The 20,586-nt window shown below is 43.7% G+C and overlaps 1 protein-coding gene across 2 annotated transcripts in view; it reads right to left on the bottom strand.

The window, feature by feature from the left end:
• Window positions 1-6,342: 6,342 nt before the first annotated feature.
• The window catches only part of LRRC69 (leucine rich repeat containing 69), a 46,443-nt gene continuing 32,199 nt past the window's right edge, over window positions 6,343-20,586 (bottom strand). The window contains exons 6-8 of one of the 2 annotated variants that reach the window (XM_063450326.1): window positions 18,927-19,028; window positions 15,980-16,159; window positions 6,343-6,653 (exon numbers count right to left, since the gene is read on the bottom strand). In XM_063450326.1, the coding sequence (XP_063306396.1) occupies window positions 6,543-6,653; window positions 15,980-16,159; window positions 18,927-19,028 (393 nt within the window). In that variant the 3' untranslated portion in view covers window positions 6,343-6,542. The remainder of the gene's footprint in view (window positions 6,654-15,979; window positions 16,160-18,926; window positions 19,029-20,586) is intronic. The other variant, XM_063450327.1, reaches the window with a different exon arrangement.

The raw sequence follows: 20,586 nt of genomic DNA on the forward strand, positions 1-20,586 counted from the left end.
CCGTAAAGTACTGTATGAAATTCAAAGTAATTGATATGTATAGCCCAAATAGTTTTTCCTAGAAATGAAAGTAGAGCAATTACTTATATATAACAGCATGTCCCATGATTTTCCTGTAAGAGTTTTTGGCGCTAACAGTATTGGCCTAACCTAAAGTGTTAATGTTTAATAAATGCTTCTGCTAAGTACACCATGTAATTCACAAAAGCTTGTTCTTGTATATTTAATACAAATGAAATTGAAGAAAGCCCATGAAATAGAAACTAACGAACACCTATTAATGTAAATTAATCATACGAACAGACCTGTTATACGAATTGAATTAAAAAGAGAACAGTTCCGACAACACGCAGTAAACAACAAGGGGCAAACTCCTTTCAGGACCACGAAAACAAATGGGTGAGAAGTTGAACTCATAGAAAGGATCACACAAGGAACATAACAAACAGCCACCCACCAACCAAGGGGGATCGGAGCAACACAACCTATCCCACGGGACGCTCAAAGAAATCGCAACACACTTCAGATCGAAAAACCCAATACAAGCCATCACCCACACACACGACTAAACAACACCATAGACGACCACACACACACCATCCAAAATGCTACATAAGCTCACAAGCAACGAAGAGACAAACGACCATCATACACACGCCCCCAACCCACACCCCCTCATACCCACAGACACCAAAGAGAAGTGCTGCAATCCAACATTCCAAACCAACCAATCCGCATACTCACATAACCGAAAGATACATGACAAACCTGACCCAACACCTAGTAAAAGGATACTACACCAGATCAACGACAAAAGGGCAAAACAACAGGATATCCTTCCCCCCTCCCCATTTCTTTCTATTTCCCACCCCAACCAGTAGACTACGGAACTACCATGCAGAACCAAAAGGAAGCACTGGACAGAGAAACAAATAACGCAAATACATAGAAAGAACGATGTAACCAAATGTATTGAACATGGCAAGACAAGAAAAGCAAATGCAAATGATGTAAGAACCAAATTGTAAATGTCTACTTCCTATTTTTCTTCTGTACCCCTACCCCCTAAAAATCAAATCTTTATAAATAAAGAATTTAAAAAAAAAAAAAGAGAGAACAGTTCATATGAACAATTTGCCGACCTGGTATCAATATATGATGAAATGACTATCCAAACAATGATGTGAAATTTGAGACAAACTGCTGTACATTCGTTTGAACGAACCGCGTGAATGACCCTAGATAGCCGGGCTACTAACTGCACAAAATCAATTTAAACAAAAAGGACATGTGAACTGAGTTTGACGTTCATATAGCAGAAATAACTTACGATTGCAGTAGAAACTTGACGAAGGGACTCCGTTTGTATGTTTATACTCACAAACTTTAGCACGGAATTTCCTATGAACGCTGTAATTGTTTAAGCGCGTCGCAGCCCATGTTAGATTTCTGCATGAACCGGAAGAGGAAGCAGGAACTTCCAAAATCGACGATGACAGGTAAGCAGGGGTTACTGGGTTTATATAGGCCAAATAATCCCTCACACAATTTCAGGCATACGCCTTCCACATATATATATATATATATATATATATATATATATATATATATATAAATACATATACACGCGGCGTGTGTTTGTGCTTTAGGGTGCACACCCTAATACAATAGGCTGTGCACGCCTATGATTACTGCCTGTACCTGTGTGTTTCTGCCTGATCCTGTGTATGTCACTAGACTGTGTGCATGTAGTGGATTTGACAGTGTATATGTATAACTGTGTGCATCTGACTGTGGGGCTGTGTGCACATAACTCAAAAAAAATATATACACCTGCATTCACACATAGCCTTAAATGCATATTTTCATCTGAATTAAATGGCCATCACAGACACCGCTAATAAACTCAGCACAAATATCACATACAACAAATACACGCATATCACACAAAGTTAATACACCTATTACAAATATCACACACAGCCAACACATAGCATACATATCACACACAGTCATCACACCTATCACATACACAGACAACACAAACATTACATCATATTATAGTGAGATGTATTACAGTGGAGCTCTGGTATATAAAATGCACGTTACTCGTTTTATAGTTAGAGCTCGGTGATACACTAATAGACACATTACTTAGAGTTGTATTGTGGTGTAGTGCATGAGCTTGTCACAGAGCTCCACATTACTGGGAGTTTTATTGTTGTGGAGCTCTGTGATAAATGGAGAAGTAGCGCATTACTAAAAAGTTTATTCCAAAGAGGTCAAGGTAAATAAGTATAATCCAGAGCTCCAAAGCAAAACCACTTACAGTATTATTTGACATACTTAGTCTGCTCCTCTGATAAGTAGGGGTGGGAGGCAGTCTGGCACTTGTGCCTTGCACTTCTGTTGGCTGCAGACCATAAGTAGCTGTCTTCCTAGCTCGGGATAATCAGAGCGCTGCCGCAGATTACCACAGGACACTGCAAGTCCCTGAGACAGTTACGAGACAGTTACGCATGTTCTGCGAGACAGTTACGCATGTTCTGTATCCAGTGGAGGGCCAGACCAGATTCAGATCAGCATGACCCTGTCCCAACTACGTAATAAATCCCCTATACAATCACTTCACTCCTATACACACACACACACTATACATGGATGATGGGGGGGGGGCGTGGGGGCACCGTGAAGATTTTTCGCACAGGGCGCCTAAAGGCCTAAGGCTGGCCCTGAGTATTTGTCTGTATACAATGTCATTATGTAGGTGTTTTTGTGTCTCTTTTGACAGTATTTGTGTTTGTGGGTATTTCTGTCGGTTGTCGGTATATATATTTTGGTGGTGTTTCAGAGTGAATAGTCTGATCTCCCGTTACATACTCCTTCATTATGTAAATTTGGCAATCCCCACACCAAATATGCCACAATTCAAACTCAATTTGACATTGTAAACACTCCCCCCATTTCCATTCCAACATCCATGAAAATATTCCTCTATTTTGACCCCCATAATTCCCTTCCCACACCTTCCTTGACAATATGACACAGCTACTTACCTTTCAAGTATGTAATCTATTTTTTGATATTTATTATTTATGTATTACAGAGCAAATTTACAAAAGAAAATCACAGATTTGAAAGGCTGCAATACATTATGCATATCAAGCGAGTTCGACCAGCCATAACGGTGCACACTCACCATAATAAATCAGAGTTAAGTAACTTTTAAATTACCAAGATTTCCTGGCTGCTCATTGAAGAGCTTCAAGTTATACCTGTTGATGAGAAACAAGTGTTGCTGTGTAAATTGCTCTTGTGTCTAATAGACTGGCACCAACGTAAGCAAAGCTATGTTACATTCACCCATGTAATAAAACGATAACATTTACATGATAGGACAGCTTGACATATCCATTCAGCATTCTATATCACACATAAAATGATATATGTACTGCTAGGTATGCCATGCTTCCTATTTTGTGTTAATTTTCAGAATAATTATTATATAGGCTTTTTATTAGGGATCAACCGATTATCGGTTTTACTGATATTATCGGCCGATATTCTGTATTTCCAGCAATATCGGTATCGGCCAATATAGATACTGATATTGCCGATAATACCTCCCATTACAAACCCGGCGGTCCTGGGGGGACCGGCTGCAAGCTGTTACTTACCTTTACTGCAGCTCCTCCAGCTCCCTGTGTAAATCTTGCGAGACCCGCGGCCGTCAGAGTGTTGCCACGGGTTACCATAGCAACGCTCCGCGCGGCACACAAACCGCGAGATTTACACAGGGAGATGCAGGAGCTGCTGGGAGGTAAGAAACAGCTTGCTGCGGGCCATCACTGCACTGCCAATGCCACTGGACCACCGGACCACCAGGGAATGCCATAGCCTCCCTCCCTGGCCAGGTAACAAACAGGGAGGGGGGACAAAATTAAATAAATTAAACATAAATATTAAAAATTAAAACTTGACACAACTTACATTTTACAAAAATTACATCCCTTCAGAAACACACACACTCTGCATTATACACACACACACACTGCATTATACACACACATTGCATTTTACACACACACTACACAAACACACACACAAACACTCTGCATTATACACACACACAACACAAACACACACACACACTCTGTATTATACACACACTACACAAACACACACACACATACTGCATTATACACACACTACACAAACACACACACTCTGCATTATACACACACACTACACAAACACACACACTGCATTATACACACACACTACACAAACACACTCTGCATTATAGACACACACTACGCAAACACACTCTGCATTATACACACACTACACAAACACACACACACTGCATTATACACACACTACACAAACACACTCTGCATTATATACACACTACACAAACACACACTCTGCATTACACACACTACACAAACACACACTCTGCATTATATACACACACTACACAAACACACACACACTGCATTATATACACACACTACAAAAACACCCACACACTACACACCCACACACTCTGCATTATATACACACAGTACACAAACACACACTCTGCATTCATTATACACACACTGCATTCAATATACACACACTGCATTCACTTTACGCACACTACACACACACTGCATTCACTATGCACACACTACACAAACACACACACTCTGCATTCACTATATATACACACACTACACAAACACATCCTGCATTCATTATATACACACTACACAAATACACACTGCATACACCAGACAAACACACACAGCTCCCCTGTCTAAACACACTGCATCCACTACATGTGGCATTTATATTTTGTGCATTTACCTTTAGAAATAGTTCATTTTTTCAAAACAGTAAATGTACAGAATATCGGCAAGTTATCGGCTATCGGACTGAAAGTTCACAGATTATCGGTATCGGCTTTAAAAAAACAATATCGGTCGATCCCTACTTTTTATTATGGTACTTTTTGTGCCATAACCACTAAGCAAAATCTAATATGCAATGACTGAAACAAAATTCTTCTTGCATTGTTACAATTAGCTAATTTTATCAGTGTTAGAACATATTATCTCAAATCTATATTATCATATTAACATTCTCCCTGGTCACAGATTCTACTTTCAAAAATGCAAAAGTTAAAGTAGGACTGTTGCCTTTTAGCTCTAAATTGTACTTGTCATTAAAAAAAAAAAAACTTTACAGAAAATACAATTCCATCATCGTACTGACTAAACTAGTACCACATGCACAGATTTAATTTTATTTCACTACTGTGTAATTCTTTTTTTTTTTTTTTTTTAACCATATATCTCTGCCATTGCTTACAAATAAAATAATCTCAGAAGGCTGTGCTCTAAGCTCCACACCTAAAGGATAAGGGTATTATTTAAATTTATAAACTACATTATTAATGGTTAACTTTTTTTTTTTTTATTCACTTTTTTTTATTTGAATTGAATGCAGTCAAACGGATAATTGGGGTACAGAAAATAAAAGGGAAAGGGGGATACAGGTCCTGCAATACATTTGGCAGAGTCATTTGTACAATATAAACATATTGCGGTACATATTCAGCTTGCAGGGACAGGTGAGGGTAAAGAAGAGAAAACAGGGAAGAGTGAAGGGGACTGGTTCATATCTCACATAACATTTGAGTCACATGGGTGCCTGTGGTTTGTGACGGGGAAGTGAAGGTAGCCCTGCATCACGGTTAACTTTTTTTTTTTTCTTTTTTTTTAAACACAGATGAGATTTTCACCACCAGCTTTACATACGGGCTCCTTCTACCAAGGGTTTCCTACATTTTCCTTTTAAGATAAATATTTTGTTTACATTTTCTTTTTGCTATAGTGTAATTGATTTTTTTTTTGCTTTACCATTATAGATAGGAACAAGCAAAAGAGAGAAGTAGGGGTGTGTGCGAATGTGAGCATAAGGGCGCTTGAGATGTAAATATAGCCCTGCAGAAGATATTTTAGCACAAAAGTGTAACACAATAACACCAAATGTGCAGAATGCATTGGTCAGAAACTGTATTTGGAGAAACAATATTCCAGGAGTAGCAATGATGTTACATAAATAAAATGACAAAATTAAAAACAAATGCCTCTGTTTTATATTGTTGGATAAGCTTCTCAAATGATTTTTGGATAAACTTTTAAAAATGATTTTTGGATAAAAAATTTTCAACAAAAAATATTTTATATATATATATATATATACACACACACACACACACACACACACACAAAATATGATTTTCATAATAAATAATTTTAAAGGCTTTTCCAAAATTATTAAATTGAGGCCTACGTAACATATGCTGGTAGATAGTGCTCCTTTTATTTTAACAAATGTAAACAGTAAATAAGACAGGTAATATTAAGAAAATGAATGGCACAATTCTAGTAATTATCAATAAATATCAATCTTCCACTTTGCCCCACATTTAAATAATGATTTGCACATGACATTACTTAACGGTTTTGTGGTTGATTTTTAACTGGGTCTCATAAAACCGCAACTCCAAAAATGTCATTATGTCTACGATTAAAGCATTTGTAGGAACACAGTAAAACTTTGACTGGTAACAGCTTCATATTACTTGAGGTCTTCATTTTCTAAATAGAAAACAGAAAAAAAAGAAGATTATAATAGTCGGCCATTGGCTTATACATACATTATACAGGTGTGTAGCATTATTCAGAGGGAAAAGGTTTAATTAAGGGAATAGTTTATTCTATTCCCAGATAAATGAAAAAAGAGAGCCAGTTATCAAGTTTTACAACTCTCGGGGCGTGGCCTGGGCTCGGAACGAGATGGCAGCACAGTGAGTGAGCTCCGACCCGCCGGTGTAAAACACAGCCTTTAATCCGACCCCATCAGCATACATGGGACGCCACCGACGAACCGACACCCCCCAGACCCCGAGGGGCTCCCAATCCGGGCACACTCACGGGCCGATGGATGGATTTCTCCAAAACTCGGCTGACATGTGCGAGGAGGCGAGCGGATCCAAGATGGCGCCGACGGAGCCGTCCTCCAGGGAACCTCGTGGCACTACTACACTGGAGCAGATCGGAGAGGAAATCAGATCTATGGCTGCTGCTATGGTCACGAAGGCTGACCTCCTAGTGCACACCACGTCCATCCAGGATGCACTACGGGCTGAAATAGCAGGTGTCCGGGCAGAGGTAAATGCACACGCGGGCCAAATACAAAACCTAGAGCAATCCCGAGACACACAAGCCACGAGACTGCAGGCGACTGATATGGCCCTAGCACGCCAAGGGGAGCTATTATTACACATGAGGAGGACAATGGAGGACTTAGACAATAGAGGGAGGAGATGTAACATTAGGGTCCGCGGGGTCCCTGAACCTGAAGGTGAGGAAAACCCTGAAACTACCCTTAACGACCTCTTTCATATGATCCTGGGAGAGGGCGCTCCGCTCACATTCAGATACGAACGAGCACACAGAGCACTACGTCCCAAGTTAGCGGACGGCACCCCAAGAGACATTATATGCTGCCTCAGCTCCTTCCGGGACAAAGATACCATCATGCAGGCGGCCAGATCCCGCCGTGCCTGGGACTACAGGGGCGTGCAAGTTTCCCTCTTTAATGACCTCTCGCCCATCACTTTAGAGGCCAGACGAGCACTGAAGCCTATCACAGCAGCCCTGCAGGAACGCAACATCCAATACAAGTGGGGCTACCCCTTTGCCCTACTGGCCCGACACCGGAATGGCTGGGCCTCAATCCGTTGGCCCGAAGAGATCCCGAGATTCCTGGAGGAAATGAACTTGCCGCATATCCCTACTCCTGACTGGGTCCTGGGCCCGCTAGGAGGGAGGCCTCCACAACACAGGGCACATAGGAGGCGAGACAGAGAACCACCGCAAGGCCCAGCACAACGCAGGCGCAACAACCCGGAGGCGCCGGAGTAAGGGGTATACCCACTACCCCCTGGATATGTCCCCCTGATTCTCACTCCTGCCTGGGGACCCTCCGCGCTCCTTAACCTTCACGACACCTGCTTAGACCGCTTGCACCTTTCTACTGCTGAACCTGGGGACTTATCTGACCTGGCAACGAGGAGGTACCAATTGGGTTATTTCTTCTATTTGTGATCCGGGACCTGAACACCCGTTTACCTAACGTTAAGTATCAGTAAAGAACTTGGGAGGGGGGATAACGGGGGGCACACACTCTACGACACGGACAACATCCTGCGGGTTCATTTGTTCACTACGATACAGCGAGATACTTGAACTGGTTTAATGGGGAAAACACTTACCCTGGAGTATGTCAATACCCGCACGCTGCAACCCACCTTTTTGTTTGGGACACATACGCTCTCCCTGACTGCAGCCCTGGACTCTCCACTCCACAACATCACCTATTCAGATGCTCAACGTGGACATACGGTACGGGGCAATGCCCCTCCATACAGGACACTGGATATACTCGGTCACGTTTACGTACTTATTTGATACCCCACCTATATGGCCACAGGGCCCGCATGACACTCAGGGACCAGATTACACCCGTAGCCCTACACATTGCCCCTCCATACGTTACAACAGGCACTCACCGGATAGGTCGCAATACTCCACCACACGTTATTCTCGCTTTACCACATAGGGGCGGGGGGGGGGATGGTACACATCATACCCCACGCTGGCTAGTGGACAACCAATCTACCACACACAGGGACGGGAGGGTCACGCTCTGCCACCTCCACTGACATAGGTATGAGTGCATGTCGTGGATAACCATACAGGTAACTGAGGCTGAGACGTAGAAAGGACACACTCGAGCCATACTTCGGGGACACATGCTGCCTCCCAGCAACCTAGAAAGGGTTAGTTGAGAAACATGTTGATGTTGTTATATCTGTTATCGCTACATCTATGTGTACACCATTGCAATAATCACAGTGCCCCCTGCATATATGTCTACTGAATGTGTTGCAAATGCTTAACCATTGTTTTCTTTTGCTCAGTTGCCGTGGGAGCTACCCCCGGGTTGGGAGGGGCGGGGGGCTGGGCCCCATCTAGGGCAGGTTGGATGGGCTCTGACCATGGTTCCTTGGGTTGTCTGGTTGCCCTATTTATGCGCAGCTATATTGCCATGTATGGCATTTCATGTATAGTTTCCGGATCACGCTCTACCATTTCCACTGACGTAGACAGGAATGCATGTACTAGATAGCTGTATAGAATAATATAGCCGGGGAGTAGAAGAGACACGCCCTAGCCATGCCTTAGAGGCTCGTGCCACCCCCCAGTAACCTAGAGAGGATTAGCTAGGAATTATGTTGATATCGATCTATGTGTTCTCGCCACAGCTATGTGTATTCAATTGTACCGATCGCATTATCCCCTGCATATATGTATGATATGTGTGCTGCAAATGCCTAACCATTATTTCCTTTTGTTTAGCTGCCGTGAGGGCTCTTCCCGGGTTGGGGGAGGCGGGGGGACGGGACTCCTTCCTTTCTTGGGTTATTCTGTTGCCCTACTTATATGTATTTATGTTTCCATGTTTAGCATTCCATGTATAGATTAAGGCACCAGGCTGTGTGGCCGGCGGAGAAGAGTTATTTGAAATAACACAGATACCACACTTTTGCTTCTGGTCCATTACGGGCCGAGGTAGGACCACTGACCCCCACTACGAGCCGTGCATAGTTCTGGACGAGGGAGCCTCCCGCTGACTCACCCCCTGGTCTGGTACCTGGGTGATCCCGGGCATCTCCTCTCGTCGCACGGCTACTACCTCCTCTTCTCGGAGGAGGACTGAGGTGAACACCTCTCTTACCCCACCTCTCGGGGTCACCTCTACTTGGGGACTCACTTAACTCCCCATTTTTTTAACATACTCACCCTCTACTCTCTATACTCTGTACTTTTACTTTGGCGTCCCTGTGTCGCCTTCTCCTTGGCTCTAGGGGCGCACCCCTCGCACTGAGCGGCTCGCCATACTCGTTATCTTACCCACCCTGACCTCACTAGACACCGACGACGTACATCGCCCCACATCCCTACACGCATACCGACTCAGAGCAACATCCCCCACGGAACGAGTTCCCTGCATAACCGAGACTTACGCACCGTTTAGCCTACTGCCCCCCTTAATTACACAATAGCCTGACCACCAGGGACCAGCTAGATAGTGTACGGAGACCTCTGGTTAACTGGTATGGGAACTAGGGCAGAAACTTCCGCGTGCCTTGGCCCAAACAACGACAGGACACGGGCGTACCTCAGTGCTCCGCTTCGTGTGGTGACCCTCAACTGTCGAGGCCTTAACGTACCTGAACGCCGCACTCACCTACTTCGAGAATTGAGGAAACAACGGATCTCCATAGCAATGCTCCAGGAAACCCACTTCCTCGAAGGATCTGCACCTAAACTTCGAAATCGGCAATACCCCGACAATTTCTTCAACAACCACCCCAAGGCCCGTAAAGCGGGAGTTGCCATTATCCTCGCAGCCGACCTGGACTTCCAAGAACTGGACAAAGTAACCGACAAACTGGGGAGGTTTCTCTTCCTAAAAGGCACGATAGCAGACAGAATTTACACTCTGGCTTCTATATACGTGCCCAACAAGAATCAGGCGCGTTTTCTACGCAGAACAATGAGCAAACTGAGCGAATTCTCGGAAGGCACGCTGGTTGTGGGGGGCGATCTTAACACCCCACTGGACCCTCAGCTGGACACGTCGACGGGACATAGTTCCTTACCGATATCTAGCATTCGTGCGATACATAAGTCAATGAGTGATTTGGGACTGGTGGACTGTTGGAGGGCACTCAACCCAGATGTCAAGGACTACACCCACTACTCTGCGCTCCACAGTCGCTATGCGCGGATAGATTACATCCTGCTTCAGCAGGAAGGATTGCCACGACTGAGGTCGGCCGAGATCGGCCCCGCCACATGGTCAGACCATGGCCCGGTTACGGTGGAGCTGGACTCCCCGCTATTCAAACCGGCACAGTGGACCTGGCGTCTGATTGAAACCTTACTCCAGGACCCTGCGGTGGAAATTGAGATCAAACAAGCCCTTGACCTTTACTTCCAGGAAAACGACGTGACAGATACCTCTCCAATCACACTTTGGGAGGCACACAAGAGTACCATACGTGGCATCCTTATAAAAATAGCCTCCCGTCGACGCAAGGCGACCATGCAGGAAATGACGAATGTATATAAAACCATCTCGAGGCTAGAACTTCAACATAAGCAAACCCCACTAGCCTCGATTCAACAGGACCTGACGGAAGCCCGACGCCGCCTGAAGGAACTCCTTACGAAACGATACCACCGCTCGCTACAACATTCCAAGAATTTCTTCTATATTCACGCCAACAAAGGCGGCAAATACCTCGCCCGCATCCTGAAAGGAGACACCCCTCGCACACGGATACATAAAATCCGCTTACAGTCCGGAAAACTGTCCCAATTCCCCGAAGACATAGCCAACGAATTCCGACGTTACTATGGCGCCCTCTACAATATCCCGGGCCCTGACAACACAACACTGGGACGCCAACCCACCACGCTCATTCAAGACTACCTACACGACAACGTAGACAGACGAGTGTCTCCAGAAGCGGCGGATATGCTGGACGAACCAACCGAAGAAATGGCCGCAGCCCTGAAGTCCGCCAAAACAGGCAAAGCACCGGGCCCCGACGGATTCTCTGTGGGGTATTACAAGCTCTTCTCCTCAATCCTCCTGCCTCGGCTGACTACTGCTGTTAACACCATTACGGATGGGAGACGCTTTGGAGCGGAATCTCTGGCTGCTACTATCACGGTCCTCCTCAAACCGGGAAAAGACCCAGAGCAATGTGGCAGCTATCGACCCATATCCCTGCTGAATGTGGATACAAAACTGCTTACAAAGATCCTAGCCACTAGACTGCAACGGGTACTACCGAGCCTGATCCACGCAGACCAGACGGGATTTATACCGGGGAGGGAGGCACGAGATAGTACGCTGCGCCTATTCTCCGTCCAGCACAGGGCACGGGAGACGCGGGATAAAATCCTACTTCTTTCCACGGACGCCGAAAAGGCTTTCGACCGTGTCAACTGGTCGTACATGATGGAAACCCTGCGGGTCATGGGATTGGGACATAATATGTTGGCGTGGATCACAGCCATATACGATAAACCACATGCTGCCGTCCGAGTGAACGGGGCCCTAACTTCCAGCTTCGAAATTCGGAACGGGACTAGACAGGGATGCCCTCTGTCGCCGCTTTTATTTGCAATGACCCTGGAACCACTGCTTCACGCGATCCGCCACCACCCGGACATCTCGGGATACACCTGGATGGGGACGGAACATAAGGTGGCCGCATATGCGGATGACCTCCTTTTTTTTATCTCCCACCCACGAGTCACGTTGCCCTGCTTACTCCTAGAGTTCGAAAAATTTGGAAAGATTTCGGGTTTCAAACTTAACCTTTCCAAATGTGAGGTGCTCAATCTCACTTTTCGACCGGAAGAATACGAGGAACTGGGAACTATCTTCCCATTTCGTTGGTGCACGGAGAGGATGAAATATCTTGGCATATGGATCACCACGAACCCCCAGGAGCTTTATCGTCACAATTTTGCCACTATCCTGCGACGGGTTATCTCAGATTTGGATAAATGGGCGTACCCACACATCACTTGGCACGGAAGAGTCGCAATGCTAAAGATGAATGTGCTCCCGAGACTTCTCTACCTGTTCCAGACAATACCCCTGACGCCACCGAATAATTTCTTTTCCACCTTAAAATCCACAATTATCCGGTACGTCTGGAGAGGGGAGAGATCTAGAATACGCTGCGACACCCTCTGCCTACCTAGACTTAGAGGTGGCCTGGCACTCCCGGACTTCAAACGCTATCATCAAGCCGCCACTCTGCAACGAATTCTGGAGTGGCATGTAGCTGACTCCCCGAAGCAATGGGTTACCCTGAACAATGGGGAATCACCTGCCGCACTTAAAGCAGCAGTATGGCAAGGGGGAACAAGTTGTCGCACGGGAGAAGGAATAGAGACTCCGACGACACAAACTTTGAAGGCGTGGGACTCGCTGCGCAAAAATACGCACGTATCCCCGATCCCTAGTCCCCTTCTCCCAATAGTTCCCAACCCAAACCTTGCTGGTGGCATCCCAGCCAAGGCCTGGATATTCCTGGAAGAACAAGACTACGTCCCGATTAGAACGGTCCTCCATGGGGGCACTGTTCGGCCCCTCCGCGCATTACTGGCCGATAGACCTAATTCACCTATGGTATCTCTCCGCTATTTACAACTGACACACTATTATGGGTCTCTCCCGCATAAGGAACGCCTCCACAGAGATCTTACGTGGTTTGAAGAACTATGTCACCGGGGAGACATGCTTGGCAAGGCAGTATCACTACTCTACCAACACCTGCTGGTAGGAAGCACCACGTCAAACAACACGTTCAGGAGACTATGGGAACAACAACTGGAGAGCCCGATCTCGCAACCACAGTGGGACACGGCACTCCTCTGGCAATACAAGAGCTCCTCCAGCTCCCATTATCAGGAAGTCAACTATAAGTTAATATCCATGTGGTATAGAACACCAGTAGCATTACACAGGATATTCCCGACGACATCCCCCACATGCTGGAGATGTCAAGAGGAGAGAGGCACGATCGTGCACATCTGGTGGGACTGTCAACTCATCACCCCATATTGGACCAGTATCAAATCTGAAATCAAAACGATGCTGGGAGATGACACGGAATGGTCCAGGGAACTGGCCCTCCTACATATCACCACTCGGTCTATTTCTGGCTATAAGAAGTCCATCCTACGTCACCTACTGAACGCAGCTAAAGCCCTCATACCTGCGTACTGGAAGCGGACCGAGGTCCCCACGGTTGAGGAATGGTTACACAGGGTCGGAGACATACAATTGGCGGAAGCACTACAGGCGTCCCTTGCGGGTAGGGGAACCAGGCACGTGGAACGGTGGCAGCCGTGGTTCGCATACCAAGCTACTAGGCGATAGACCTCCTGTAAAAGGGGAAAGACTGCGACCCAAACGACAATTAACACTCCACGCCACTGACTATATGGGTGACAGGACATCCACAGCAATAAGGGCACCGCCCAGGACTGGCAGAATCGACACTGTCCCGACGACCTGATACACACGCACACATCCCACGGGGCTTAAAACACGATACCCATTTAAAAGTCCCTCACTTTTACCGAATCTGTGGCGCCGGCATGGGCGCGGGTTGCGCTCCGTGGAGCTGGGGGAGGGCCCACTACGATGGCCACCCTAATTCATCCTATCTCTACCTTTCTACTTTCCTATCTCACGATACATAATCGTACTGAAATAATTGACAACAAAGTAATGTAACGGGAACACTGGATAGCAACATCACTTCGGACACCTTGAGCCGAGAGACTCGGGTACTCGCTCAAGGGATGACCGGCTATATTGTCCCGACCAAGAACGTAGACATACACACTCATCTACCCACTTAATACTCCCTCTGACACATATGCAACGCCTCATCATTATCTCCAAACTGCCGCCCAGCCTGGTTCTGGCACGATGCACAGTGTTGTTTTGTAGTCAACAATGTATATGTAGGTCCAGGTGCTTGACACCCCTCGATCAGCATATTCAGAAACCTAATCAAACCTTACTATGCTTTTGCCTAAAGTTATATGTAAACTTGAAAAGTTGTACTGTAATTCAACTCTTATAAATGCGATGTTACTCTTGATACAACCAATCTTGAACTACACCTACTCGGCTACACCGAGGTGTAATTGTATTTTTTGTTGGCCTGCGAGCCGATCCTTTCTGTAATTTCTCTCTTTCCCTATCATAAATAAACAGATTTTCAAAAAAAAAAAAGTTTTACAACTCTCTTGGCATTTAACAAATAATTGATTATATTTAAAAATTAACTACATACATGTCTCCTAGCTACACAACTCACTTATGAATGTTTGCTCTTAGTATGTATCCTCTTTATTAGCTGGGCAGATGTGACTAGACACGTTCTATCCTGTTCTCTGTACTACATCATAAAATTGTGCTCTATCCTAGCAATGCCATGCAATGTTATATTGTACATTATCAGTAGAAACTGTAAAGGTTATGCAATTAGCCACTATGTCTATTGTGTACTTGGGACAGCTGTTGTGGCCTCGCAAGCTAAACTGTATTTTATCATGCACAGCAAAAATAAAAATGAATTGAAAATTAACTAACAGAATATAAAATTAATTGATAATGGGACTTAGCCTACTTCCTATTCATTTATGGATTTCCCAAGAATATAAACCACCAAATATAGACGACGAGGGCTTTCAATTTGAAACCATTTCTTGACAATGCAGCAAAATAACTTTTAATTGCAAAGATTTTCGTATTAGTAAGTTTGCCTATAAAAACATTGTCAGTATGACAGGCCCTTTTCTGTTTCTACCATAACTTCAACCTCCTGTCATAATGTGACTGGAAATGGAAACTATCAGATACAATGGACACCATTTTGTCAAATTCTATGCGCAAAGCCCTAATGGAACCTGGATATTGTAAGCTCCCCGATATTGAATCTACTACATTGCTGCTGAGATTCATACTGCGAAAAACCCCAAAACATATCTAGTATCCAGAGGTGGGATGTTGAATGTGTACCCTAAACTGTGCAATGCTCTAAGTCCATCTGTATAAATGTTTTATAAGAAGTAAAAACATGTTTATCTGCAAGCTGTGAATAATATTAACATTCCCTTCAGTATCAGCAGACATAATATGATTCTGTATTTGCTTCTGTATTTTTTCCCCAAGCCCAAGGGATTTCCCACACATATCATTTGAGAAACTATGTAAAAAAAAAAATAATGGGTCAAAACACTTCTAGTACCTTAGAAACATCCACAAATTTTACGCAATCCAGCCACATATCCAGAAACCATTCTCCACAGAGAGTGCAGGCATTTCTACTTGAAAGAATTGTTTTTGCTTCTGGATAGTGATGAATTTTTTCACGTAAGATTGAATCTCTGCTTTGTACGTGTCCCAAGATGAATCTTGCCGTTATTTCCTGAAATCCATTGCAAGGAAGATAGGAATCACAGTTAGAATGACATTCAATATTATCATTTAATCGTCATCATATGAATTAAGCTGTACAGTAAAATCTGGATATATGTGGATGGCATCAAACTAAACAGACTGGGTGAAAGAATGTGCTAACAGAATACATTTCTAAAGTACTGCCGAGTATACTTTACTGAAGTACAATCTACCCCAGGGGCATCATCATTAAAGGACCACTCTAGGCACCCAGACCACTTCAGCTTAATGAGGTGGTCTGGGTGCCAGGTCCTTCTAGGGTTAACCCATTTTTTCATAAACATAGCAGTTTCAGAGAAACTGCTATGTTTATGAATGGGTTAAGCCTTCCCCCTATGTCCTCTAGTGGCTGTCTCATTGACAGCCGCTAGAGGCGCTTGCGTGCTTCTCACTGTGAAAATCACAGTGAGAGCACGCAAGCGTCCATAGGAAAGCATTATGAATGCTTTCCTATGTGACCGGCTGAATGCGCGCGCAGCTCTTGCCGCGCGTGCGCATTCAGCCGACGGGGAGGAGAAGAGGAGGAGAGCAGGAGGAGATCTCTCCGCCCAGCGCTGGAAAAAGGTAAGATTTAACCCCTTTCCCCTTTCCAGAGCCGGGCGGGAGGGGGTCCCTGAGGGTGGGGGCACCCTCAGGGCACTCTAGTGCCAGGAAAACGAGTATGCTTTCCTGGCACTAGAGTGGTCCTTTAAGCAACCCATATTTTCAACTTCAATATGAAACCAGTAGCTAGAGCTCTTGGCTCTCCTTAGGTCGGAATGCATTAAAATACAACATTTACCAAAATATTATTTCTGAATTTTGTTATCGACCATGTATAAAACAGGCATTAAAGTTTGCAATATCTTATGCCATTTTATTAGAAACTTCTTTAACAAGAAAAAAAAAGTCATAAGTTAAAGTGCACACTAATTTTCCTGTTTATTCCAAATGCAGGGTTTGATTACAGTATTTTTGCTCCTCGGTCCATTATGGTGAGAGCTCTGTAATAACTGTGCCTTACAAACACATAATGGTGGAGTGTAATACAGCACTGATTAACATGATGTTACTGGTATAAAATTACAAACTGCATGGTCAGTCAAAGATGATGGTCCGAACAGACAAAATGCTACAGACAATATTTTATGTAAGGAAATCACAAAGTTGCCCTTGGGCAAAGGATTAACTTTTCTGCTGTCTAAACAAGGAATTAAAAACAAATAAAATAAGATTATTTTAGCTAAACAATAGGGTGCATTCAATCTGACTGCACAATATCATTATGGAAAAATGTATCTGTATATACTCAAATTGCCAAGTGAGAGAACTCATTGGTGCCAAATACCTGAAATGAAAAATAATGAAAGTGCTTTGTTTTGTGAAAAACATACATTTTTATTCAAGTTTCACAGTATACAAATGCTACATTTTATTTCAATATAAGTATTTCACACACGCTCTTTTATTCCTCTCACTCTGCCCTCTTTTTAACCTACTCTTTTTCTCCAGCCAATTTGCCACTTCCTCAACAAGAATAGAGAAGTTAGAGACTAGATTGGCCGAATGGTTCTTATCTGCCGTCACATTCTATGTTTTTAACCCCTTAAGGACCAAACTTCTGGAATAAAAGGGAATCATGACATGTCAGACATGTCATGTGTCCTTAAGGGGTTAAGTTCTATAGTATAATATGGCTTGCCAAAGTGCACTGCGATGATCACCATCTCTGAGACATGATATGCCATGAACGCCTGCATAGGCTAAAGAACTGCTGAGATGTGCTATAGAGAGATATGTACGTATCTCTGCTTCTTCCAGCGTACTACCGAAGATGAACCTCCCCCAACTGTAAAAGTACTCAAATCTGATGAGAACCCATTGTATTATTTGTTGCTGTTGGGGAACAGAAGAATGAACAAGACTAGAGTGTATGGAAAATATCTAGAATAGGAGTAGGCTGTCTTCAGCACTCCAGATGAATTAGACTACCGTATATACTCATCTATAAGTCGATTTCATGTATAAGTCGAGTGCAGTTTTGACCAACAATTGTGAAATACGCTACGCTTGGATAAGTCGAGGGTACGTTATTCGAATGCAATTATTACTGAACAGACTCTGTGTGGTCCCCCTTGTTAACACCTCGTAATCATCGACCACCCCTGGCAGTTAACCACAAACAAGCATTCCCTGGGTGGCCATTCGAATATATGAACGCACGTGTTGTCTCCCGAACGCAGGCAGCGGTATATGGTAGCCAACGGCATGGATCTCTGAGTCGGCTGCGCAAACCCCGCTGAAACTTGTACCCCTGCCCGTTTGGCTTCCCGACCAGCTCGGAGAACAGCGTTCAGGAGTCGACATTGCCCCGCATTCGAACACCGTACAAAATTCTATCGAAACTAGCACTTACCCATGGATAAGTCGACTCTGCATTTTAAAATGAAGTTTAAGACTAACATTTTATCGACTTATACACAAGTATATACAGTACATCTAGCCTGCTCCTTTGTCAGCATTATGGCTGTAAGAGCATTTAGGGAGATGTAGAGCACAACATCTGGAGTGCCAATGTTGCCTAGCCCTGATCTATAATATCTAAAAATATGGGAGGAGGACATTGGGGGAAAAAAGTGGATTTGGATGTTAGGCAGAAATTGACATAACTGTAGAACAAAGGGGGAATAAGAAAAGACAAGAGATATAGACAAAACAAAATCACAACTGCTCACTGGCTGAAGATTGCTCTATACCTTCAGGGATAATATCTCTTCTTCTTGTACAGCAGGCAATGGCTCTTTTTGGAGTAATGGATTCTGCTCGCAGTACAGTTCTTGCAGTGGGACCTCATGCATCTGTAAATAATAAATAAACTCAGTTTGGAGTCTATTTTATGTCTCTAAGAGCATAATTCAGCTTGAAAATGATGTCACTAGAAAAGTTGTACCTATTTGAAATGAATAAGTCGAGTAAACCAACTGACAACGTCTGAAAGAGGAACCGCCATCAATATATTGCTGACACAATGCAATTCCGGAAGGAGTTAAGAGTTAATCTATTAAATGCTCTATCAAACTACCTTTATAATGTATACATTCAAACGTTAGACTTATCTGACATAAGCACCTCCTGGCTCCCAAAATGCTGAATGTTGAAATGGTGGAGTGAATAGATACGTGTCTTGCCACTGCAAACACTTGTAGCTTAGATTTCTATGTCACATGGCAAAAGCATAAAATCTATAACCATAATCCAAAGCCAACATTTTATCTCTATACCTATTTATATGTGGTGATTACAATAATGTTTTGTGTGTATTTAGATAGTTACAAATTATAGCACAGGTTAATAGCATAGGTTTAATGATTGTGTCACCAGAAGTGATAGTTTTAATATTTTACAATGCAAAGTGCAAGTAGATAAGTGCTTTGTTCTGCACGAGGGTTTGTGAGTGCATTTTATGTTTGCTCCCCTGCGCACCTTAACCTTGTAGTGTGAAGAATTAGCTGCAAAGGCCACCTCTATTTACCGAGGATATTGCATATTGAATAAGCACCATTGACCTTTTTAAAGAGACACTCTTATATTACATAAGTATAGATAGCAGAATACTGGTCCAAGTTGGAATCAGGTTTATTCTGCACGGACAGTCTGTGGAATACACTGTTCTCTACAAGGTATTCAGACCAGATTCCTGGAATAAAACTTTATAGGATAAAAGGACACATTTACTTATAGTTACCATAACATCTGCTCTAACTAGCAAGTTGAACCTTTCAGACGTAAAGTGGCCCTGTCACTTTTAGGTTTTGTTTTCTAATTAATCCTTTTGTGTTTCTCTAGGTCTTCTTGTTTTTTATGTTTTTGAGATTTACTTTAGTTTTTTAGTTATGCATAAGTAGGGACTACTCTTTTCTTGTGAGCCACATAATCTTGTAGCAGTAAAAACAATGGTCCAATTCAACGGTTAAGCTATTTACCCACAATCCATAAGTACAATGAATCCCACAGAAGGCAAACTGCAGACTTCATTGACAAAGAAGAATAATTTGAGCTCCAGCGCATGAAAGAAAACATAACATATACAAATAAAAGCAAGTCGCAATGGGCGTCGTATAATCATTATTGGGACCTCTGCATCTCAATGAAATGGTCTGGGAGCAGTACCTGTGTTGTTTTAACCATGCAATACCGGCTAAACAAACCACTAGTGGCTAGCTCCCAACAACTAGAGGCGCTTCCGGGGCAATAACAGAGTTACACTTGGTTATTCAATCACTGAATCTCATATAACGCATTTGATTGTCACAGCGCTGCGGTTTGCCTACTGTCAAAGGTAAATTGAAAGAAAAATAACACAATCGTGAATGATAAGGAGGCCAAGGGTAGCAAGAGGGGGTTGTAAAGGTCACT

Source organism: Pelobates fuscus, chromosome 4 (genome assembly GCF_036172605.1).
Source record: "Pelobates fuscus isolate aPelFus1 chromosome 4, aPelFus1.pri, whole genome shotgun sequence".
NCBI lineage: Eukaryota > Metazoa > Chordata > Amphibia > Anura > Pelobatidae > Pelobates > Pelobates fuscus.